We start from the raw sequence: 25,613 nt of genomic DNA on the forward strand, positions 1-25,613 counted from the left end.
CCCCCCCCCCCCCTATTTGGGTGGAATTTGGAAGAACAAGGGAGAGGTGACAGACTCTAGACCTTCTTCTGAGCCCAATGAAAATGTCAGATTCCCACAAATTCAACTGTGCTTTGGTCCAGGCAAACCTAGTTGCATGAGATATTACTGAAAGAAAGCACTGCGGTATTTGTTGGAATTCAAAGCACTGGCTTTAACCTGCAAAATCTTGCATGTTTTGGAGCTGCTACTGTGAGACATCATCTCTTTTCTGTCACATTGCCATCCATGAGATCACCAGAGACACTCCGAGCTGAGTGTGAAGCAGATGTCTGCTGAGAACCTGCTGCTGTGAGGGCCTCAGCAGCTGGAATGAGCCCCTCATTCTGTTCTCTGTGCCCTGCTCTGTCAAACTTCCATCCAGTTTACAAAGGCTGCCAAGGTTATGAGCCAAGCTGGACATGTTGATATCTTTTGTATGATTTGTGTCTTTTTTCTATCACTACTTTTAAGTTAGGTGCCTAGTGTGTTTGCTGCACCAGCCTTTAGCCATAAGGGAATAAAGATGGAAGGAGACAGATCTTAGAGCAGAAGGGATGTGTGTTTTAGTCCAGTCAGGAATATTAGTGACTGGAATGCCTGGACCAGTTTTAAACAGTAGCAAGTATGAACTGGGTAAAAATTATCACATAGTGCATTTATAGAATTTAGAGATGTATATAGTGCAAACACTCAGATTCTCAGATTACTAATCTAAAATTCTAATAGAGGTACAGGCCCAGAAATGTCACCTGTGCAAATAGCTCTATAAGATACGAATTGCTTTTTTAGTTCTTTTTAGTCACTTCACTTGAATCTGGTAGAAAGAACCCATTGCCTCCCAGGAATCCATTTACCACAGCATGACAGCCACAGATATAGATTATTTTAGATGCATTTAAAGAAGAAAAAAGAAAGATTTTCCAGTTAGCTCAGAGATGTCAGGGTCATGATCCTCTTCACGATTTTAATAAAAGCAAGAAAGTGTTTTGCTGATAAAAGTGGTAATATTTCATCACCTTTTTTAATTACTGATAATTCAAAAGCTACAAAAATAGTTCATGTTTTTTCTTTCCTTTGTTTCTTTCTACTTGATTGGATTTATAGCATCAGTTGTCAAAGTTCTGGTCTGGCGAGAACTTAATTTCACATGTGTATTTTACATTTACAGATAAACCTACTGAATTCCTTACCTGTGTTCTCCCTTCTTCACCAGCCTGTCTTTTCACAATTGTTTTGAACTTTGCTGATAGCAGGCAAAATGTAATGTTGCTCCTTAATAACTAAGGCTTTGTGAATTTAAAACAAAGTCTTTGTGATCTTTTTAATTTAATATTGAGGGCTTAGTAGCTTTTTAATATTTAAATATGATTTAAAACAGATTTCTGATGAATGTATGTAATAGACTCCTTGGGAGTTGTTAATCCAGACACTTGCAGTCCTGTGTTAACATATTGTGAGCAGAGATAGGAAATGAAATTATTAATCTACCTTCTTTCCCCTTTGTCAAATGAAGTATAGAGAGCAAGTGTAACTATAAATGACTTAGAAAACAGACTGAGTCTGGTTTTAGTGCAGTGCATGGCCAACTAACTGATATTTTTCATCTTAATTGATCAAAACTTGAATTTAAAAGCTAAAGTTTGGCCACCTGAGCTGCCAGATGCACAGACTTCAGAGGTGCAAAAGCTTTCATTCCAGATGCAAAATCTCTTTTTGCAATCCCTGAAGGAATTAATCCTTCCTCAAAGAAGAGAAATGGTCACCTCTAGGCAGCCATGGTCTATTCAGGCATTTACGTTTCAAATCCCGCATTTTAATAGCTGGCATTTTTATTCACTTCTCTTCTTATTCAAAGCTTCAGCTGCTCCTGTGCCTTGTTAAGTGTTTGCCACTCTCCATACAAGAGGTGACTGCATCTCAAAGATGCTGAAGTGCCCTGGTACATAACCTGCTCACTGGCTCATTAAGCTTGCAAAGCAGTTGGGATTTCTCAGTACACAAACCCTTCCATTCAGGTGTGGTTGTCCATTCCCTCGTGTTTCCTGTTTGTGTTTAGCAAGACAAAAAGCAGGTGAGAGCATGCCCCAGAGCTGCTTCGGTGCACACTGCAGCTTCCCCTGCTGATCCGTGCCAAGCAGCCACAGCAGGCTGGGGCTGCGCCTTGTTTGGGTGTTTAGGCAGGTTTCTTAAGGAAATAAAACTTATGTTCCTGCAGGGATTCTCTCCCTCCTTTTCCACCCCAAGTAGTGTTCAAATTTGCTAGCCAACTTCAGCCAGGTTTTGCCAGTAGGACGGAGTTTTGAAGAAACTAATGTTCTGGGATTTTTGTGAAAATAGGAGACTGATAGAAAAAAAGAGAATCTTCATGTGTCCTAAATTGGAAAAGGAGCTATGTCATCCTCTCAACCCTTGACTGAAGAAAGTCCACCCCATAATACCCTGACATGGGGATATCTCAATGAACACACAGAGCTGTGAGGCACAGATTTATAGGAAATCAGGTTTTCTTCTAGTGTGTAGAAAACTGTATGTTTAAAAATAAGGGGAAAAAAAGGCAATTTTCACCAAGAGGGGAGGTTACTGTTGGTAAAGGTCGTGAGTAACTCATCCTTGTCATCTTCTTGCAGTACTGCCTGTCAGGACACCCAACCTTACCATGCAATGTACTCAAGTTCAAATCCACCACCATCATGTTGGACTGTGGGCTAGATATGACGTCTACCCTCAATTTCCTCCCCTTGCCACTGGTTCAGAGGTATGTTCTGCAGCCTGTAAGCACTTTGTCTGTGTCTTCTTGGGTTGCAGTTGGAATGCTCTGTGTGAATTGGTGTACTGGAAGTAGGGAGAGGATGAGTACAAATGAACAGCATCATCTGATATCATAAATAGACTTTGTTCACTTAAAAATTCTCTTTATCAAAATAACGTCCTTTGGCTTAGTAGACGGAAGACATTTTATGGATTTATTGATTGGTTTTTCTAGATAATTTATTCTAAGCTTCAGTAAAGTATTGCTGCAACTGCTCAGCACAAGTGAGGTCACATATCTGTCATCTTTCTGGCTTCTTCATGCAAGATGAGACAAATGGATAACTGAGATGGAGTGAGTGCAAGTACTGTTTAACCACCATCTTCTCAGGTTTTTCTTCAGAGCACAGACTAATGCAAAGAAAAATAGCACTTAACAGTCTCGTTAGTTGACTTGATAGCATAATTGTTCCCTTTAAAAAATTAAATAAACAAAAGGGCAGTGCAGCTGAGCATGGGAATGGAATGGCAGTGAAACAAAAGGAGAGTCTAGAAGAGAATCCTGAGGTCAAGGCACCCCCTTCTATGCCCTAACTACGAAGTAATCTTATCCCTGATTTTTAGATGAATTTGGTTATTCAGTTAGGGTGATTTATGTCTTGCATAAATGGAATAAATTACAAAAATGAGTGGTTGGAAAGGTGGAAATGAGTAAACTCTTGGTGATGGGAAGCAACAGGAGTTTTCACAAAAGCCATTTATTAATTTTGATCAACAAGGAAACAAGTGAGGAACGTTCTGGGTTCAGGGGAGGCTTGGTTGAGAGAGGGAGAATATGACTGGGAAAGGGAGTTTCCTAAGTGACCTAATGAGGTTAAATTAGTTTATCCAGCACTTCCTATGATTTGTTATTTTTTGAGATGAAAAGAATAGACAATGTATGCATTGTTCTGCAAGAACATGGAGTTCAAGATCTGCTGTAGAGTAGGCAACAGATGCCTTAAGACGGATCAGTGTGATAGTCAATTTTTGTCCCATTCCATAATTGCTAACTACAACATTTAGGGGCAGCAGTAGATTTGGAAGGGATCCAGAAAATTTGGGAAATTAAGAATTGCCTGGCCTTTGCTTTCTCCCACTCCCCAAAGAAAAAGGAAACAGAGAAGAACAAGTAGCAAATTTAGGTGATTGAACAAAGGCTTAAGAGGTTCTTTAGAACTGCAGGCATCAACACTCCCCTGGGATATGCCAGCTTTGTCTGCTGATAACAGACCCTGGGAATGAACAGCCAAATTGCAGGTCACAACCTGAAATTCCCCAAGTACCTCCAGAATGTCTGCACTGGAATGACTCAAACTCAATAAAAAAGGATGTCAGATGTGACCCCTGATGGCCCAGTGGAATCCGGAGCAAACAGTTGGATTTAAATCCAATCAATCTTGCTGGTAAGGTGATTGAACACCCCTTACAGCAAGGATTGTCCTGAGCATATGGACTTGGGCAAGTAATTGATCTCTTCAGTACTCTACAGAACAGATGTCCTGCAGGGAGTTGTGGAAATGAGTTAGAAACTTGAGGAGGAATGTGGCTGTCACTAAAAAGTCCAGATGAGGACTTGTTCATAGTTGTACCATTGCTGTGATGTCTAAATACCCCTGAAATTCAAAATATGTATTGCCAACATAGCCGTGTGACAGAGAGCTGACATTATTACCAGTTTCCAGGTGGGGGACTACAAGAAGGACTGACTGCCTGAGCACGAAGCATGTAGCATCACAAGAATTTGAACACAGGTCTGTCAGATCTGAGGTTACTACCAGCTGTTTGTCCTCCCAGAACCAGATGTGCTGAGATGTACCCATGTGCAATAGCTATGCTTCTCTCTGGTGTCTAAACCAGAAGTCTCCAGAGTATGATCCATGAACCGCTTGGGTTCTGCAAGTCTCAGTATTTGGTCTGCAAAGTGCCCTAGTCTTTACCTCTGTGGAGCTTAAAGGTATGATATTACAGATGATCTTTGTTATGCAGCTGATTCCTGTGTTGTACCTGGCATGGGGCCCTCCTTGAGCAAACATTTTGAGAGCCTCTGCTTTAATCTGTGAGGGGAAAGTTCTGTAGCGTTTGTGTCATTGAAGGGACTGGACATATTTTAGAGTTCTTTGCTCTTCAAAAAAAAGCCTGTCAAAAGGTATATAGATTCCACCTTGTCCTGGAAATGGCAGTCCTTGTTCTCACTAGCCCATGGAGCATGTGCAAAGTACCTGCAGTTGCCAAACACTTTATGCCCCATCATATACTTTAAAGGAGGTTTGTCAACTGGAATTTTCTCCCCGTACCAAAGTCAAATGCAAAATGGTAAAATGAACATGTGGGAAGCTCTTAACCTTTCCTGTCTAGCCATGACACACTTGCTCACATTATTTATGGGACAGTTCTAGCTATTTTGTATTAATCAATCACTCTATTACAATGTCAAAACTATGTCAGAAGGAACAGTGTTACTTCTTGGCTCCAAGGTAAAGAGTCCTTTCTGTCCTGTGTTGCTTATTCCACTTTCACCCACACACAAGACTTATCTGCTAATTTTACCTCTCCTGACAAGTCTGTATACTCTCCTGTGGATGCCAGGTTTAGTACAAGTCAATAGTACTCTTTTATCATGAATAAAGCAAACCGCATGCTAGGCTAAATTAGGGGGAGCAGGGCAAGCATATTAGGGAGAGTTTATTCTGCTCTGCCTCATGCTGGTGAAACCACAAATGGATCCAGGTTTGGATTTCCAATCAAAGAAGAACGCTAAGGAACTGAAGACAGAGTTCAGGAGGCTTCAGGATGGTCAGGGTTTGGAGCCCATGACTGTGTGGAGAGGTTGAGGGAGCTGGGCTTGTTCAGTCTGTCAGAGAGGAGGTGACATGGGGAGCTAACAGTCACCTACAGCTGCTTGAAATAAAGTTACAAAGGCAACAGAGACAAACTCTACAGTGGCATTCAGTATAAGGGGCTAGTGGGCACCAACTGTGTCATGAGAGGCTCAGGCTGGACATTGGCTTCCCAGTGATGAAGTTTTTTGTAGCAATTTCACCCATCCTCAGAGAGGCTCTAGAATCTCATGCTCCAGGGATTTGCAAGACACAGCTGAGCAAAGCTGTGGCTGACCTGATCCAGTGCTGGCTTTGAGACACTGGACTAGAGACCTCCACGTGTCCTTTCCAACCAAGGCTTCTGTCTTCTTCCTTGTCTGTCAAAGTTGTTGCACCTCAGAATGGTTTGTTCTTACTTTTTCCCTGGGTTTATGTTTTTTGGTTTTTTTTCTCCATAGCTCTTCTAGTCTCACTGCACCAATTCTACTCAGCCTTCGCAGTCTCCAAAATGCTGCTCTTAAGTTGTGCTTTTGAGTGTGGCAGTGGGGAGTACATTTAACCACCTCATCTTTCCTATAATCACACTGTTTCAGACTTACTCCTTATCCTTAAAAGGGGGTTGCACTTCTCTGGCACAGCTTCTCAATGACGTATCCTTCTGCTCTCACCTGTTATCTTCTGTCTTCACTCCTTGAGTCTTAGATTTCCCCATTTCCTTCCTTGTGACTTTCTGGAGTGCCAGTTAGGATTTGTTCTTTTATATTGATATTAGTCTGAACATAGCATTCCTCTGAGCCCTAGAATCACTTCCTATTTTCAAGATCTTAAATTTGAAAGCCCTGATAGAATATAAACATGCCTATCTGTAGAGCTTAGTGCGCAACACTTGCAGATTTCATTATGAGATCTCAAGTTTCCAAATCTGAGGTTCTCACAGGACTTGGTTCCAGGCAGCTTCAATTCCTTTGTGTCCTCAACTTTTTCATTTTTGGATTTCTGTAGATATGCTTGAACAGGTGGGTTTAGAGCTAAGTTACAGGCTCACACAAAAATCAGATGTCACTGTGAGGTATGAATAAGTCTCTCAGTTATGCTAACAAGAAATGCTGCAGCAATTACTACTGTAAACTCAGAATTACAACATCCGCGTTGAAGTTTATTAATATGTAAAACAATTTCAAAAAGGGGCTCTGCCATTGCTGGCTGGTACCAGACCTGCCAGCTTAAAACATGCAGTTGGCGGCAAAACCTCCTTTCCCCTTTGTCCTTCCAACACAGGTAAATGCATTGTACAGCTGTTGATGTGGGTCTTTGGGGTGAGACTTCAGCATGAAACCATGGTTTATGTGGATATAAAATCGCAACATTTTTATCTCTAAATGAGCTAGTCCAGAGCATCGGCCTTTCCCTGCCATTGCTAGTGGAAATATTTGTCCCAGGGCAGCTTTACAGTATTTTTGTGTTGTTTCAGGCATAGAGTTTGTGGCTGCCCTAACTTCTGTTTCTGCAGCCAGTTTCACCACAGGGCAGTGTAAGCAGTGCTGAGCTTTTTTGAAACTGTCGCCGTAAATTACCAAAATCAAACTCCCTGCATGTGTCCTCTTCTTACTTATAAGTGTCATAATCATGATTTGTAAAAGTCATTTCAGTGAACACTTAAACACAGTGAAACTGTCTGTCTGTTTTATTGAGGTTGTTAGTTCCCTGAGACAGAAATGGTGTTCTTTTCCTGTATGACACCAAATAGAAAGTCTATGCTTAGTGACTGATAATGATATAATTAATATCGCAATAATGCTTTTTCTCTCTTTCTGCAGCCCCAGGCTGTCCAAACTTCCTGGTTGGGTTTTGAAAGATGGAAGCACATTTCTGGACAAGGTACTATAGTGATGGTTAGAATTTTCTTGCATGCAAAAAGCTCCCTGACAGGTTAGGAGCTTGCACTGCATGAACAATACTTCCATGCTGACTCATCGCAAAGGTTTCTATGTGTACCTTTATCAGCCATGATGTCCTTGTAGAGCAGAACATTTTGAAACAAAATGCTAATAGCAACTCTAAGGCTTTCAGTCTTCAGAGGTAGCCCAGCTTTATAAAAATCCTCTTAAAATGCAGAAATCATCAGTATGAATATTTTCTTATTTCATGGAGCTCCATAAATAATGGTGCTTTGCCTTCTTAGAGTGCGTTTTATTCAACAGTCTCACTTTTCTGACACTAAAGCTTCATAGTGTGCTTATAAATGAAGTTGGTATCATAGCCTTTTTTAGGCAGGAGAACTGTGAGAAAGTGAATGGTTTTCCCCTCATGGGAAGTCAGTTACAGAGGAAAAGCATGTCTTTGGCCTCTAAAATCAACATGTGTTCTGCTGCTGGACATAGCAGGGAGGATATTATTTCCAGCCCCCTAATTCTAAGACACAGGGCTTACTCAGCTACATGAGAGACACAGATTTTTTTCTTTCCCCCCTCTTTTCATCACATTAGTTTTGTAGGCAGAATTTAGCCGGGGCTTCAACCAAAACTAGGCACTGCAGTGTCCAGCTTGATCTACCATAGGGGAACAATGAACACAAAAATATGTCAGATGTTAGTAAAATAGGCAGATATATTTCAAATGTGTGCAGCAATAGGTATCAGTAGAGAAAATACAGTTTTAATAGACTGTTCTCTGACTATGTGAACATTAAAGGAAAACAGTAATAATAGTTGCTTTTGTAGGGGACTTTGAGGTGGACAAAATGGATTGATCTGATTTTTACAGACAAGGGACCTGAAGATCATAGATTAAAGACCTGATTTTTCTTCTCATTGGAGGCAAAAGAAACTGTACAGGCAGCATTTCTGTTAGTAAAATAGTAACAGCTCTATTCAGAGCACATGCTAACTGGCAATCGCACAGCTACAGAGGCTCAGAGAAGGAACAGAGTTGCTCAGCTTGAATTCCCTGGAATTTGTTTCTCCTGAACCCCAGCCTTGGTCTCAGAGCTTTGGGCTCCCTTCTGTCCAACAAATGGGTAGGCTATCAGTATATTTTTATATGTGATGTATTTACATTTCTGTGGTACCGCTGCAAGTGTGTGCTTGGGAGAAATCTTCAAACTCACACAGCATCAGTGGAAATCATGTGTTAAAAATTCAAAGGCAGCATCTGTTACCTTCACCTTGACCATTGTAACTGCTTGGAATGGTAAATTCTTTGACCCATGCTGGAAAAAGGCAAGAGAAGGAGTCAAAGGGTGGTGTTTTATCATGTCGGGTGGACATTCCTGTTACAGCACTCTCTGGATGACAGTTATAAAACTTAAGTCCTGGAGAGGCATTGAAATTTGCTGCGATCTAGTTTTAATCATTTTGAACACCCTTGAGATGAGGTTAGGAGACTTCTGCCACTAGATGTAATTGCTCATTCGTTATTAGTTGGCAGGTGCACTGTAATTATTAAGAATTGGATTCAATCTTTAATTCTGTCAGTCTGAAGCTGGCTGAGACCACTCGCTTTGGGACAAGCAAGAGAAACATCCACAAGAGAAGGCAGAGCAGGTGACAGGTATCCTGCAAGGTGTGTTAGGACTAAAGTTGGGAATGTTTTTGTTCCATACGTTATCCTGAAGAATGTGACTTTTCATGTGACAAAGATTTCTGATGTCAGCCTTGAAAAAAGAGGAAGAAAATAGAGGACTAGAGATCCAGTAGAGAGAAATCTAAGAAAAAGTGCCATGTGGAGCTTAGATCCGTAGAAGATGTTTCATCAAATGTTCTGAGACAGGGGCTTAAAATTGTATTCTGCTCCTAATAAGACAGAAAAGGTTTGATGTTATAGGGAATGAAAATTAAATTTCAAACTTGTAAGTCAGGCAGTGCTGTGCATACCTTCCAGATCACGAGAGCAGCAGTTCCAAGAAGAGTGGTCTTCATGACCCACTTTTCAGTTCGTATTTTATTTCTGGTAGACAAAGTCAGCTTGCATTGTTACACATTTCACAGCCAACACATCTGCAGCTGGAAAAGCAGAGAAAATGCAGCCTTACAGGACAGCACCTCCTCCGTGGCTACGGCAAAACCATTCAGTACTTACCGAGGTCTCTTTCCTTACCTACCAGAGCGCTGTCTCTGTTCCTCCAAATGAGAATCTGATCTCTTGAAGTCTGCTTACAGCAAATTTTACCTAGAAAAGGGATAAACATTATGTAGGAGTGGGGTGGAAATTACCTGGGATAAAGAAAACGTTTTGAAAGAGCAAAATCTGCTGCGCTGGAGTAACACTGCACTGTAATTTTGTGTCTTCTCTGTTGATGTGCTTTTCTTACAGGAACTAAAGGAGTGCTCTGGCCATGTGTTTGTAGACTCCGTGCCCGAGTTCTGTTTACCAGAGGTGAGTTTGTTCAAAGTCATGCTGAAAAATCTGATTCTTTTCTATCACGTGGGAGAAAGTTGCTGAATTATTAAGTTTATCAGCACTCAGTAAATAATGCTACTAAACTTTCTGTGTTGTTAAGGTGCCTCTAGTATCTATGACACTGGAAAAAGGATGGAAACAGCAGCTCTTTTCAACACTGGTTTGGGGAGAACTGGAAAGTCTACTTGAGCAGATCAGTATCTCACAGAAGAATAAGACTTCACTGTCTCTTTTTATGGGCCTTCCAAAAACAATATGACTGAGCTGGACCTGAGTATGACAGGATACATGTGCTAATCTAGATAAGAGCAGTGAATGAAGACAAGGAAAACTACTTGTTTCTAACCACAGACGCATGACCTGCCTAGTGGAGCTCCCCTGGGAAGCGAACTGTGTGGTTAAGCCACTGTTTGATTGTGTTGGGCTGCACTCAGATGTGCTGTTCTGCTGGCAGCAAATTGAGGTTAAAAAGTTTTGCTGCCTTCTCAGCTATTCATCACTGCCTCTTTGCGAGAAGAGCTTTACCTTCATATCCACTGACATAACTGCAAGTGCTGCTTCCCAACTTGTGGGTTTTTTTCCCAAGAATAGCTGGGTTTAAAAGAAAAAAAAAAAGAAAGAAAGAAAGGCTGTTGAAAATGCTGAATTAGCTGTGATTACCAGACTGAGCAGTTAATGGTGTATATATAGGAGAGCTGAAGAAGTAGAAAGTTGAGCAAAGAGAGGTGGGGGTGAATGATGGGGAGTAGTCTGGGAATAGTATCCTCTTTCCTCAGCTGTGTTCAGACTGCGATAACATCAGTTCTTTCATTTCATGTTGGGATGTTTTCTCTGTCTTTCAAAGACAGAGACAATTGCTTTTGGGCAGTGCTGACCTTGTTGACAGGAAGTACAAAACATTCCTGGAGGGTTGTTGTCAGCTTTGCTGGGGTTCTGGCAATAGCATTTCTGTCTTTTCATTCCATTCAACTCACCTCTTGTGGCTTCTGATTCTTGTCATTTTGGTTCTTCTTGTCATTTTGGTTCTTCTAAGCAAGTTGGCAGCTCTGGCACTGTTTTTGGCAAGTGATTTCAACAGATCTGTGTGCAATTGCTCATTTTCCCCAACTGGAATGGGTGTAATTGAATCACACACACAAAAAAACCCAAGCAAAAACTTAATAATTTGGGGTTCTTGTGGGCATTCTGATTACTATGCTATGCAAGGGAGGGGTGTAGGAAGCATCTTTATGCCTAGAAAGTGCCATTATGGCCCAGATCTTGGGAGGGCGGAGTTTATGTTTTGGATCTCCTTTGGCCATATACAGTGATAATAATCTGCTGGGGTTTCAGGTGCTTCAGCTGGGCTTTCTGGTTACTTTGTTGGGCTGGAAAATACCCACATGTGTAGCTCTGAGTGATGTGGAGTTGTTGCTTCCTTGTATTGGTATTATCACTGACTGTAACTCTCTTACAACTAGAAGATCACAACTAGCTGTATGTCACCATTGTAGGGAGTTTACAAATGGCCTCTCAAATGCTTGTTCCCAAAGTTCCCAGGAGCTGCCAGGTCTTCTCCACTAGTCCTAGAAACAGATCTGCTCATTGTACACAGCTCTCATGTCTAGTTTCATAGGCTCTCCTGTCTGGGGGAGGGTTCAAATGTCATGGCCAGCTGAATGCATCAGCAGTGTAGAAATGTTGCTGGTGTTTGGCAGAACAGACAAGGAGCTTGCATGAAAGAGCCTTTGTCTTTTTCTTTGTCTTCTTCCATGCCACTTCTTTTGAAGAAACTTGTTTGCAAAAGCAGTTAGTTTGAGAATCACAGTATCACTTCCAGGAACACCATTGCCAAAGAAAGCCAAGTTTTGAATGTGATCCAGAAGCCACAAGGTGATAAGAGGCTGTCTCAGCAGCAGAAGTACACTTCCACATGTCAGAGTGCAGGGTGCAGCCCTCTCTTTGCTTGGCAACCCCCTAGTGTCTCTGACTTCACGTTCAAGAAATGTTTTAATCCTCTTCTGTTCATACACACTTTTAGTGAGATTGCTGCAAGTCCCAAGGAAGGCTTTGCTTTGGTTTTGACACCCTTTTCATCCTCTTAGTAAGTGCTTCTAGCATGCTGAGATGTGGGATGCTTAAGCTTGGAAAGTGGTAGTCTGTATCCTCCTGATGTCTTGCTGGACTGGGATTCAGCTAAGGGCTGATTGAATCCTCACTTCATAGAATCATAGAAAGGTTTGAACTGGAAGAGATCCAAGCTCATCCAGTTCCAACCCCCCTGCCATGGGCAGGGGCACCTTCCACTAGACCACGTTGCTCCAAGCCCCGTCCAACCTGGCCTTGAACACTGCCAGGGATGGGACAGCCACAACTTCTCTGGGCAACTTGTGCCAGTGCCTCACCACCCTCCCAGGGAACAACTTCTTCCTAAGATCTCATCTCAATCTCCCCTCTGTCAGGTTAAAGCCATTCCCCCTTGTCCTGTCCCTGTAGGCCCTTGTCAAAAGTTCCTCTCCAGCTTTCTTGTCAGCCCCTTTAGGCACTGGAAGCTGCTCTAAGGTCTCTGTGGAGCCTTCTCTTCTCCAGGCTGAACAAGCCCAGTTCTCTCAGCAGAGGTGCTCCATAGCAGAGGTGCTCCAGGCCTCGGAGCCTCCTGTCAATTCACTCCAACAGCTCCACATCCTTATGTTGGTGGCCCCAGAGCTGGACACAGGACTGCATGGGGTGTCTCACGAGAGCAGAGTAGAGGGGCAGAATCCCCTCCCTCAGCCTGCTGGTCACGCTGCTGGTGATGCAGCCCAAGACGTGGTTGGCTTTCTGGGCTGGGAGTGCACACTGCTGGGCCATTTGACTATGGTCTGGACGCAGCTGAAAAGCAAGGCATGAATGGCCACCTTGGTAGGAGCAGGCATCAGCAGACTCTTGATACCACACAGAGAGTATTTCTGCCTGACAAGCTTACTAAGATAAAAGGGTGCCCTGTCACACTTCTGAGGATGGTGTTTCACCTACTGCATTCAGCTTGGAGATCATGCCTCCAATATTAGCTGTGATCACGGATTGAAATCATGAACGCTTAGCTGTGTGAGTTAAGCAGCTTGTCACCAGAGCACCGTGTCAGCCCTCTGAAAAGCTGAGTGACCTACTTTCTTGCCTTTTTTATTCAAATTGCTGGACCAAGCCTTGTAATCAGATAATATGTGCTTGATGAGTGTTGAATTCCATTAGCTGCTCTATAATAACCGAGTTAGAGGTCATATATCTTGTAAATTTCTGACTTGACACCATTTGTGTTATAGCATTACCAGTAAATATTTCTAATTAAAATTCCTTTAACAATATTTGAAATCTTTCCTTCTCTGAACTTCTGTCTAAACTGTCACATCAAAACAAATTGGATCCATCCGTCTGTTTTGTTGTATCCTATGAATGAGCTTAATCTCCTGTTGTAGAAAACATGAATGATAAAGATACCAAGCATTTAGTTTGGGAAAATATGGGAATTATTTTAAGCATATGAATAAATACAGCCTACATTCATCTCTCTCACTCTCCTGGGGTACAGTACAATGTGCCACAGAAAAAAAATACAAGACACCATGCTAAATCACTAACCGTGGAAATTTTGTTGTCTACACAGTGTTCCGAAGGAAGCTTCCTAAGGAAGTGTACACATCAGTTCTTCGATAAAAGTGTAATCATTGAGCCTTTTTTAACAGCAGCCATTTCATTACATGAAAGGCAGACAAACCCAGGACATGGTTTCCATTTTAGGTTTTAGAAGGGAATAATTTTAGGGGGCTTTTAAAATAAATATTGTTAATTTAAAGGAAATGTCATTTCTTTGCCACAGCTGGCACATGCCCCTCCCCACTTTTTAACCTGATTATGAACTGGCTATATTTGTGCAATATAAAGTTTAAAAAAAAAAAAAAGAACAAGAAGTTTTTCTGCCATTGCTTAAGCTGCGTGAAAGGGTTACATATTGCTTATCTCTTTCTTCTGTTTCCAGACTGAGCTGCTTGACCTCTCCACGGTAGATGTAATCTTGATCTCAAACTATCACTGCATGATGGCATTGCCCTATATCACAGAATACACAGGGTTCACTGGAACGGTTTATGCCACTGAGCCCACTGTTCAAATCGGCAGGTAAAAAGCCCCTTAATATGCTCTTACTCCTCTTTCATCACTGCTAAGCAAAAGGTGTAAAGGACAATACGAGTAAAGGAGTGGTGTCTAATGTTCCGAAGAGGCTCTTAGGCAGTAGCTGAACACCAGCCAAGTCCTTAGTGCTGCAAATGTATTAACTCAGTGTTTCCCAACCTCTGGAACCATTTGTCTTCAACATTTACAGCAGCTGCTTTGTGTAAGCAGTTAGATGTGGGATAGTAGATCTTGAGTGGACTGAGACACCTTGGGCAGCAATTACCATAAAGCCAACTCCAAACCTTCAAAAACCATGAATCAAAGATCTCTCCTGCTCCTCTCTGCTCCCTTAAGAAAAAAAAAGGAATCACCAGTCTTTTCAACAGTAAATGACTTTGATTGTTGCCTTGTTGTTTTTCAGTGTTTGAAATTCATATAATCACACTTTCCTTCACACCACGGAAGGGAATTTAAGCTGGCTTCATCTCAAATGACAGTTGAGATACATAAGCTCTGAACTCCAAAGAGAAATTCCAAAGAGAGAAAAACAGAAATATGAGACTGAAGTAGAAAATGTAAGGCCTGACAATGCAGTCAAAAACTTAATACTTGGTCATCAAATTTGGTAGTCTTTTCTTACGAAGTTGTCTGTTGATTGGATAGGTCAATACCAAAGGCTGCAGGTTTGGCCCTCGGTCAGGTCTCACTGGACTTGTGCTGTGTGCATCCTTCATGCAGAACAGCTGCCATGTTCAATAATTAGAGACCAGACTAGGCCATGGTAACTGAACCTCTCTGTAAGCACTTCAGGGCAGGAATCTTTGTCTTTTAAAGGTCCTATGCAAACTTTCCATGCCAGACTAATTCTCCCGTTGCGTAAAAGCAAACAGAAACTGAAGGCCCTTGTAGGTGAAAGGAATTGTATTAATATGAACTAGTAGTAGACCCCTGGGATATAAAAAGGTAACAAGCATAGTCTTCTTGGAGAATAACTGGTGTGGTTCTCCCCACCCCAAGTAATTCCGGGTGCTGTTCTTCTGCAGTTACATCTGTGACTTCCTACCTTCAAGGGGAAGCATTCATGCAATTAAAAATGCTGTTCAGTTTTGGGCAGTGAAATCTGCAATGACAATTTTTAATGCCTGACGTTTTTCTGTCTTGAATGCTGTAGTGTGCATTTGTAGATGAGGAGAGTTCACTGACAGTGTTCGTGACTTCTCTAAGTGATAAACAAGCATCAGCTAATGAGTTTTCTTTGTATATTTCGTCTTATTCCATATGACAAGCAGTCAGTGACAAAGAAATCTTCTCGCACAGCAGAAGAGAGGCTTGGGAGTTCCTCTTGTCTTGCCACTTTCCAAATAACCCATAAGCTAGTGGGCCAGATCCACTGCCATTGCAGCCAGCAGACAGAAACAAACTAGCTTGAGTTTGAAACACTCAATGAAGAAACAGGAGTAGGATGCCTCTGGGAAGAACCCCTCTTTAAAACTGACTAATAGTGTTACAATTTGTGTGGTATTTTGGAAAGATTTGGGACAAAGTTCTCTCCTGAGTGAAAGACTGAAATACTAATTCAGTTAGGATGGATGTCTTTTCAGACTTCTCATGGAAGAACTGGTGAATTCTATTGAACGTGTGCCAAAAGCTCAGTCTGCCTCCATGTGGAAGAACAAGGAGGTACAAAGGTAAGGAACAAGCCACCAAGAAAGGGTGACTGTCCTAAAACACTAACCAAAGTCTAGAATTCACTGTAATGATGAGTCAGCTACCACCATTTGAGGTTTGCTGCTACCACTAAGCAGAAGAAAAAAAGCCTAAGAGGTTTACAGCTGTGACTCCTTGGATCAGTTCTTTCTTTGATCAACCATTGTTCGTCTTCCAAACAACCATACAAGTTTGAACCTTGGAGGAAGACTTGGTAACACGAAAGTTTTCCCTGATCTCTGCTCACGTAGTTTAGCTTCATGGTGGTAGATAAACCCAGCAAATTTTTGTATTAACATTGTAAGAAGCTGTTGAAATTAGCGAGCTATTTAAACCTAATTATATTGTGTTGGAATAATTTTAATTTACAACATTTACATTAATGTTTGCTGAAATGCTAAGAAAGTCAAGCTACAGCTGTTGAAGGTCACTGGTGGCCAACACAGAGCAGTGCTACCTTTCCTCCGAGGGCTTACAACCTCTTTTACACTTGAAGAGCGAGGGGGGTGGTGTATTTTTTGGCTTTTCAAAGCTTAGAGGCAAATTGAAATCTGCATAAAAAGGGTTAGTTGCAAGCTCTCTGACCATTATTCCATCTATACATAAAAACAAGGTGCTCAAAATTGAGGTCTTCTACATCTACAATTTTGAAAGCCTATGTAATCTGAAAATTATCCATACAGGTTACTAATTGCAGATAATGCTTTTCTTGGAAATAAAACAGATTTAGGTGCATAACATGTTCTATGAAGGAGACAGTTTCATTTTTAGCACGTTTTAAAGATAGGGACTGTTGATTAGAAAGTTATTTTTAAAAGCTGCTTTGTGCATTTTTAATTGATCTCCCATTTTCTACTCCTAATTCTTGACGTTGCTTGATTTAAAAGTTTACTAAAAATGAATTATTTCATGCACTATAAAAGTAGTCCTGATATTTTCCAATATTACAAAGCAAAGAAATGAAAAATCCAAATTAACATATTTTTAGCTATACATTGTACTGCCCTGCTGAGCTTAGTAGTCTTAACTCAGCACTATCACTCTTCTGAAGAAGGCAAATGAAACACAGACATAAACCTAAACCAAAGTTAGTAACGTTGATCAGGATTTTGTGCTGGTTGATGTGTACTCTGATCAGAATATTGTTGTTTTTTAAATTTTGGAGTCTGTTAGCCTGCCCAGAACTACTCCCGAAGCTCACAGTGTTGTAAAGAGGGAGAATTGGAGCCGTTATTCTCATCACACTACTGCATGTGTTTAGTATGCATGGTTTAAAGGAGGATCATATATCTTGGAGCTCATTTAATGTCACTTTTCTGGTGGTCATATTTTAGAAAAAGTGCTGTTTAGCACTTTGTGTGCTGTTGACTATTCCAGGGGCGAACACAGAGAGGTAATTTTTGTTCTGATTCATCTGCTAGAGAAGGCTGGAGTCTTTTTGTTGGAGCAGTATTTAAAATACTTTTTCCTGTCTCATGTTGCTTGGGAAGTACCCTAACATCAATAATTCCTCCTTGGTACTATTAAGTAGCTGTTGTAACGGAGTACCAGATGAGGTAGGAGGACAGTATAAGCCTACCCCCCGGGGCAGACAGCATCCTGTCCCTCCTACAGGGACACTGTCCACACCCCACTGCTGCACATCCACACTGGCACATCCCACTGCCGTAGTATGGTATGTTGGGAACCTCGATTGAATGGCAGGTCCCCCGGCTTTCGTGAAATGCATGCCTTGCCCAAATATGAGGCAGAGACAGAGCAATGAAATGCTGTGCTAGTGGGGATAGGCAGATGTAGCCCTGCAGCTCTTCAGTAACATAAGCCTATTATTGTAAACTCTGCCTTGAGGCTGGTATGAACCAGTGCAGTCTGTGAGCTGGAACAAGGGGGTGAACCCGAGCTCTCTTTCCAACTGTACCCCACCTGTGTTCTGAGTTTCCCCCTTCAGCTCCCTATGCTTCTACAAAATGGAGCTCCTATCCACCATAGAGGGTATACAGGGACTTAATTAATGTTTGCAAAGTGTTTTGAGATTCCTGGTGACAAGTGCCATGCAAGCGTAAATGGAACTGATTATTATAGCATGTGAGCAAACATCTACTGATCCACAAATTAACACCTGGCTAATAGCACATGCAGGGTTGGACTGACATCCGTTATTTAAGAAAATGTGATCCTTGATGAATTTTTTTTAATAGTTGGCAGTTGCTAGAACAGAATACATATTACTTCTGAGTCTAACTTCAATTTTTCAGGCTGATCAATCACCATTACTGCTTTACAGTTCAGCTAGTGTTACTCTAAATAGTTAGTATAAAACATAAAGTATTATCATCTTCATTAGATAAAGCATTGAAGCATTTTAAATGCAAATACTGTATAAATATAAAAGTTCATTATAGTGGCTTACATTTTTTTATTATCAGATCCAGTCTGAACTAATTGCTTAGCAAGTTTTATTACCATTAGGTTTTATTTTAAATGAGCAGTCTTGTGGAAGCTCCATAGATGCTCACCCAGGATATCTTTCACACAGATTAGGATTCAGGGGGCTAAAGAGGAAGTTTGACCTATGAAAGACAGTTTGTCATTACCTATTTGATGGTTTCTTTTGTCTTTCTGTAAAAGTGTCTGAAATAGACTATTTCTTGAGACAGAGGACAAGAGAGGCCAGTATTCTGATCTGGTTTGGTACTGCCATCCTCCTCTCCCTTCAAACAAGAACATGTTATGTCATACACTAAACGTTATTTGCCTTGAACGGAAGGGACTGTCTGTCTGCAGATGCCCAGTTAAGAATACAAGCCTCTGAGTTTTTTAAGCACAAATTTTATACACTAACCACAGGACCATGCTGCTTCGTGATACCTTCCTGTTTGTGGCTATAGGCTGGCTGTCCTGGCATCTGCCCACGTACGTCTGGTTGTCATGAGGTGATCCGTAAGAGGATGTTGCCATAGCATTAGTAGATTCACTCCAGACCTTAAAATATCTTCTAGTAACTTCCCGTACAAGTTTTAAAATGGAGGGTGGCAGGTTTAAGTGCCAGCAGCGGCACATCTGAGGAACCAGAAGTCCTCGTTGTTTCTGTGTGCCACCTGACAAAGAATGAAACCACTGGAGTCTTGTCCCACTGGTCTGTGTTGGGGATCAGAGTATATTTACTGTGTAGCCACAGAGTGAAGACTAATAGAAACTTACTTCAATCACCAAGGACAATTCCCCACTTTTCTCCATTACCTGTAGATATATTCTCCTCTTCCCAGAAGAGAAGCTCATGAAAGCATGCAACACTAAATGCTTCTTATGGTAGGTTAAAGGCTTTTACAGGCAATTTGCTTCAGTGCAGTGGTGGACAACTATCCATGTTGTTTGGCTTTTTGTTGCTTACGACTTCCCAAAAAAGATCTTGAAGACTTTGTTTGTTTCCTTAAGCTCAGTATGCTTTCAGCCAGCATGTGCTGGAATTACAGTTCTTGCACTAGACCTGTGCAGCAGTCTTGGCAATAGCTGGCCTTAATCCTTTCTTCAGTGTCTTAAATTATGGAAGAGTTCACTGACCTGGTAGATATAACAATAAATTAATTTCCTTTAAACAAATTGATCAAAGAAACTTGACTAATTTCCATAAATCTTTGGAAATTGGTTTGAATTAGCCTTTGATTTAGCATTGGTTTAATATACAAAAAAACCTCCTATTCTTATGCATTTGGCAGCTGTGCTGCTTCCTGCCTCAGTTCATGTTGCTAAGGAAGATTTATTTCCCAGAAGTTAGCTATTGCTCTTACAGCCTGTGACATTATAGTTCACTTCTTCCCTTGACGACACTGCCCAGCTAACTTGCAATGACTGTGAAGAGCAGAATGGATGGATTTTACTTGGTGTAAAACATCTTAAATACTTCCGTATAGGGGATTTCAAAGAGCTCTGCAGTGTCAGCTAGTATATCCTTGCCAGTATCCTGGGAAGGTAAGTGGGGTATTGGAGTTGAAGTCAGAGAAACTGAGGTGTAGGGGCACATGCTCTTCTAAGGGACTGGTGACAGAAATGAGAGCAGAGCCAGCCTTTGTTCATGGTCTGGTAGCTGTACTTTAATCACGAGATTGTGGCTTACTTTTGTTTTCAAATTCTTAAGAATATACATATCCCTAGGATATGCAAAATAGACCCTGATCCCAGATCCCAGTCATCTCGCAATTCTGGTGGTGCATTTCATGTTGACATCTCAGCTCAGCCAGCATCTTATGTGAAAATACCACAAGAGTTGCTGTAACACCTTCATCACAGCTACTTCTGTGATGAAAGAGCTGAGTAAGAACAACTACAAAGAGAGCTGGAGGAGAGCAGTCTTTGGGGTGAGGTAAAAATGGGTAGTGTGGTTCTGCTCCTCAACAGGCAGAAAGTTTTGCACCTCACTTTGAAGCACAGACATATTTAAAATAAAAAGATAAAGAAGAAAAAAAGAGAAAAATCTAAGATCTGGAGAACATAAATGGGTGTAGAAGCTGGTGGTCCATCAGAAAGTCCTGAAAATGCCCACACCCCATTGATCTTTGCAGATTGCTGCCTGTCCCTCTGAAGGACGCAGTGGAGGTGTCTATGTGGAGGAAGTGCTACACCATGCCAGAAGTGAATGCTGCGCTCAGCAAGATCCAGCTAGTGGGGTATTCTCAGAAAATTGTGAGTACCTGGAAAGCTGCTGGCAGGTCAACAGTAACAACTTGTTGTTTCCCAGCTTTTCTCTGGAAATGTCCTTACTTTTCTGTGTTTCTTCTAGATCCTGTGTAAGATCTGGTTACCCTAGCCTAGGAAAGCAAGATAAGATTATATTGAATGTCCTTCAGTCTGCCTCCCAGGAAGGGTTCTTCTTGGGTGAAATCAGGGAGTATCTATTTGTTTCTCCTCTTCCCCAAGAGGACCAATTTTAAGGCGGTGTACCTTCAAATTTGGAGCTGATGGCTGGCCCACTGAGAGCTGGGAGGATGTACGAAATGAATGTATCCTCTCTGTCTGTAAGCCACATCCCCTTCTGCGTTACCATGTATCTCACTTCTGGGAATCTTTTGAGTGCTTTAGCTTCCACTTTCTTTTATACTGCAAATTAGGGATTGTAAACAAAACCTAATGGTTCGACCTGAACTTCAGAAACTCCTTTCCCAGGGTTCCCAGCTGACATTTGTTGTCTGTAAGGCCATTGACTATAATCCAGTGAAGTTTCTAGAATGAACTGAAGCAACAATTCAGTAGGTTCCCTTATGGCTTGTAGGCAGCATGTGGGCCGTGAGACCTGCTATTGTGGCTAAGGGCCGTAAGAAATAAAAAGGTGGGTTAAAGTAAGTTGTGTACCCAAAGCTTTTTCTTTGCTCCTATTTCTTAAGCAATGGGCCACTGAAGTTTGGAGACTGCTATTTATGCATAAGACAGTTTGAAACAGTAACCAGTGCTGATGTGTGCTAAATTTGGTGGATTTGGGTTTGTGTGGTGCTGCATTACAGCTGCTGAAAAAAGACCCCAAGCCACCACTAACACGGCTGCTGACATAAGTAACAGCTGCAGCTTTGTCTAGCAGCTGGACAGGTTGAGGGTGTTTGGATTCCTCATTATCCCTGTTACTGTTCATTTTTTACTATCCTCACAGTGTGGATACATCTCGGCTAATTTTAGATCTATGCGTCTGAGCCAGTCATTCTTTTATAGTTACTGAGAAAAGAGACGTATTTTCTCTCTTCCTAAAGCTAGCTTTTAAAGTAATCAGATTCTAATTAGCCAGTTAACCCAAAACTGGGTGACAGCATCAGGAATAGTTTGCTGTCTGTTTTCCATGTCTCCTTATCAGCAGAACCTAAAGCATTCTTAAGAATGGAGACCCTGTCTTGTTTTGCAAGGCATCCAAATACATATTGAGATACTAGAAAAATTATTAGTATAGCATGAATCAGATGCTTGTTCTATTATTCAGTAACCAGAAAGTAATCACGTTAGTGGGGTATACATGGCGGCTTCTTTTCTTTCTCAAAACAAGTATAACACATTACTGTGTGTAGATAAAGCAGTACACTGTCTAATGACACTTGGAAACGAGACAACTATCAGGTTGCTTATGCTTAGAGCTGAAACTGAAATTTGGATTGAGTTTGCAGGGTGTTGTTTCTAAATCACTAGTAAATAGCATTTAAAAAGCAGTAACATATGAAAGTGAGTGAATTTGAGGTTACGTTTATGTTTTCCACAGCAAAATGTGTAACCCAGATAGAGTTTTATATCAGAATAGAACTACTTGTCCTTCCTTCTCTCCTGCAGGCCAGTATCAATAAAATTTGAGTAAGGGAGTATAGCATCTTCAAAGATGCTCCTACGATCTTCTTCAGTACAGCAAAGGCAGGCAGAGGATCAAGACCCCGGTTGATTCCTCCAGTTGAAGTTACGGTTCAGTGTGAACTCAGTTATTTGCCATAGAATTCACACAGAAGAGAGGTTTTATGAAGGTACTACCTGGGGAAAAGCTTTTCTCAGAGCATGTGTCCTGTTAGACATGGGTAAATAAAAACAGCAGACATAAAGCTCAGGAAAGTAGCTTCATAAAACCTTTGAATGGCAGAACTACTTTTAAAATTCATATCACTGTTGATAAAATGACCTCTTCTAACATCTCTCAGGGGCTTGCTCATGTTAATGTCTCTTTCTGTGTGTTTCAGGAGCTGTTTGGTGCTGTGCAGGTCACCCCTCTCAGCTCAGGCTACGCTCTTGGAAGTTCAAATTGGATTATCCAGTCGCATTATGAAAAAGTTTCCTATGTTTCGGGATCTTCTCTACTTACAACACACCCTCAGGTACAGCCCCTGTCTTTTCTAAGTCTTCTATAGGGAAAAGTGTCTTTGCTCAAAAATAAAAAATAGTGGGGCTTATTCCAGCTGGGATCAGGTGTGATATAGAAGCTGTACTGAGGTAACTGGTAGCAACTGGCTAGACTTAACAGGCACTGAGAAGACATACTACTCTGATAAGTAGACAGGTATCAATAGTTACTAGGGAAAAATAACTAAAATTCTTTGCTATTGATGATTTGGTATTAACTTACTCCTCAGCTATGAAATTCTCCTTCACCTTAAATAGGAAATTTTCGACAGTTAAACAATAGAGCATTAGTGACTTTTTTTACAATCCATTTTTCACTGAAGAGCCTTTACAGACAGTTCACAGACTGCTTCTATATCACTTCTGAAACATCCTTCCTTGGGAGAAATGATAGCTAACTGGCTGCCAACTTTTCCACCCTGCTCTGCTAAGGGCAAAGTCTTTATAGTGCTGTAGATGTAATTTCCAGTAAATTAATTCTCTCTAGATCCATAAATTCTTAGTGCAAAGAATGGCTTGAAGTTTGCAGTACTGTGTGCTTCAGAAGTTGTCAAAATAGTTAAAAGCTATATTAGCAGGAGGTATTTAAAAATAATTTAGAAAATGTGTCAGGTTCATGATCAGTAAGTAATTTCCCCCAAGGTGAGTATCTCCTAAAGAGCTTTGCTTCTGAGCATCCTTCGTTTAAAAGCTTGATCTCAGGAGCTGAACAACTGCAATAGATAAACCATCCTTAATAGTATGGCTGTACTTAGCTGCATGCAGCATATCAGAGACTTTAAATCCCTTTTTCTCATCATCCTCATAGTGGCCTTGTACTTCTTCGTCACCTTCTAGTGAAGGAGCAGCAGCAATATCTGGCAATATATGAATGGAATATTTGTGTGAGGAGAAACTTTGCACTATAAGAAGTAATTTGGTAACTGATAATGTTTTCCTCTCACTGACATCCTAACATTGACTTCTGGAGAAGAGAAGGCTCCAGCGAGACCACAGAGCAACTTCCAGTGCCCAAAGGTGCTGACAAGAAAGCTGGAGAGGGACTTTTTGAAGGGCATGTAGGGACAGGACAAGGGGGAATGGCTTTAAACTGACAGAGGGGAGACTGAGATGAGATCTTAGGAAGAAGTTGTTCCCTTTGAGGGTGATGAGCACCCAGAGAAGCTGTGGCTACCCCATCCCTGCCAGTGTTCCAGGCCAGGTTGGACGGGGCTTGGAGCAACCTGGTCTAGTGGAAGGTGTCCCTGCCCATGGCAGGGGGTTGGAACTAGATCGTCTTTTAAGGTCCAACCCAAATCATGCCATGATTCTATAATTTTATGACATTAAATGGTCGTTCAGTTTATCAGCTTAAACTGGCCATGCTTCATTGTTTTCCAAAGGTGAACATTTCTCTGGAAATTTCTGGTAAAATCCCTCTTTTTAAGGAAATTGCCTTCCTGTGGCAGGGAATGGTCTGTGAATGAGCTGCCTAGTAAGAGCATAGCCCATGAGCAGCAGATCTGTGCTCACTTACTGCAACCTGCAGAAGTAGTAACAGTTAGACAGGGCAGTTGCAGCTTTAACAAGTGCAGGGAAAAGTTCTGTGGGCCTGCCTGAAACCCTAGAGACCTACTCTGTTTGCTAACAAGATATGAAACCATGACTATTCACTCCGCTGACAGGGTTGCTTGTCCCATGCACTCTCTGAGAGCCTCATTTTTTAGCATACAGTCCATTGCACTTTGCATCATTTTATACTAACACATAGTTTGAAGGAGTAGCTCACCGGATAGTTAAAATTACTTTTGGTTTGTGCTTTGCTTGTGATTTACCACATCAAAAATGTTACCAGATATCATTTGCATATCAAATACTATCATCATCTTGTATTTGCTCCCAGATACAAAGGCAATGAACAAAGGTTTCGAAGGCAGTGGATAGTTTTTGTTCTAGTGTTAATCCCTGTCAATATCAATAGAAGTTCCTACAATATGGTGATTCTGTAATGATTAGTGGGGTTTGTGAGCTGCAAGCCAACTCTTCATCTGTTTGATGTTTGACAGACAAAATGTAATGATAACAATATCTTGAGTGGCACAGAGTTAAAATTGTGTTCAACAAATCAACATTTTTTCTTCAGGGACTAAAAGGTTGTTTCTGACCTGTTTCTCCATAGAAGCATGGTGAGCAGTTATCATGAAATTCCCATCTTTTAACAGCGTATGAAAACAGTCACTACATTTTATTTTAAAAAGAATATCCAGTTAGCCAGCATATGTTTATGTAAAAGCATATCCAGAGTGTAATAGTAAAACATTAACACTTTTCCAGTCTTCTGGAATTCCCTCCATAGTTATTACAAGCAAGCTTCAGTTGACCAGGATCTCACCAGCCATTTGTTTAGGGTAATAAGACAGATTATTTGGCCATACGAGTGGAAAAATGCTTTGCCCTCTTACTTCTTGTCTAGTATACAGACAAGCCTGGAAAGCATTTCCTTCTCTCAGGGTGCAAACAAGATAAGATTCATCTCACCTGACCGAAACTGGGCCTCCACCCAATTCTTTCCTCCTTTTCCTTTCTGCCAGCACTGCGATTTAAGTGCTGACATTGTGGAGATGGCAGCACAGGTGGGAATGATGAGTCATAGGAAGAGAGTGGAATTCTTCTTTGATATAAATTACAGCCTAAAGTTTCCTTGACATTTTAAGTTACATCTAGGTTACATCTAAAAACAGCAGAGTTATAGTACATCTGCAATCAGTCCATCTCTATTAACAACTGGTAGAAAGTGAAGCAGTTTGCTTATCTTAGACATGGCCCAGGATGTGCTGATTAGCTGAAGCTGGGTGCAGTGAATGCTGGCTGTTGGGCCGATCCTGGATGCAGCAGCAGGAATATACCGTGAAA

The 25,613-nt window shown here is 41.3% G+C and overlaps 1 protein-coding gene across 1 annotated transcript; it reads left to right on the forward strand.

The window, feature by feature from the left end:
- The first annotated feature begins 2,651 nt into the window (after positions 1-2,651).
- On the forward strand, positions 2,652-22,729 carry LOC104404815 (integrator complex subunit 9-like). The gene is made up of 7 exons (XM_010013342.1): positions 2,652-2,776; positions 7,448-7,508; positions 9,942-10,004; positions 14,023-14,162; positions 15,761-15,847; positions 20,426-20,546; positions 22,562-22,729. The coding sequence occupies exons 1-7, from the start codon at positions 2,712-2,714 to the stop codon at positions 22,727-22,729; spliced, it is 705 nt and encodes a 234-aa protein (XP_010011644.1). The 5' UTR covers positions 2,652-2,711.
- The last annotated feature ends 2,884 nt before the right edge of the window (positions 22,730-25,613 follow it).

Source organism: Nestor notabilis, unplaced genomic scaffold (assembly GCF_000696875.1).
Source record: "Nestor notabilis isolate BGI_N333 unplaced genomic scaffold, ASM69687v1 scaffold10044, whole genome shotgun sequence".
In the NCBI taxonomy this organism is placed as follows: domain Eukaryota; kingdom Metazoa; phylum Chordata; class Aves; order Psittaciformes; family Psittacidae; genus Nestor; species Nestor notabilis.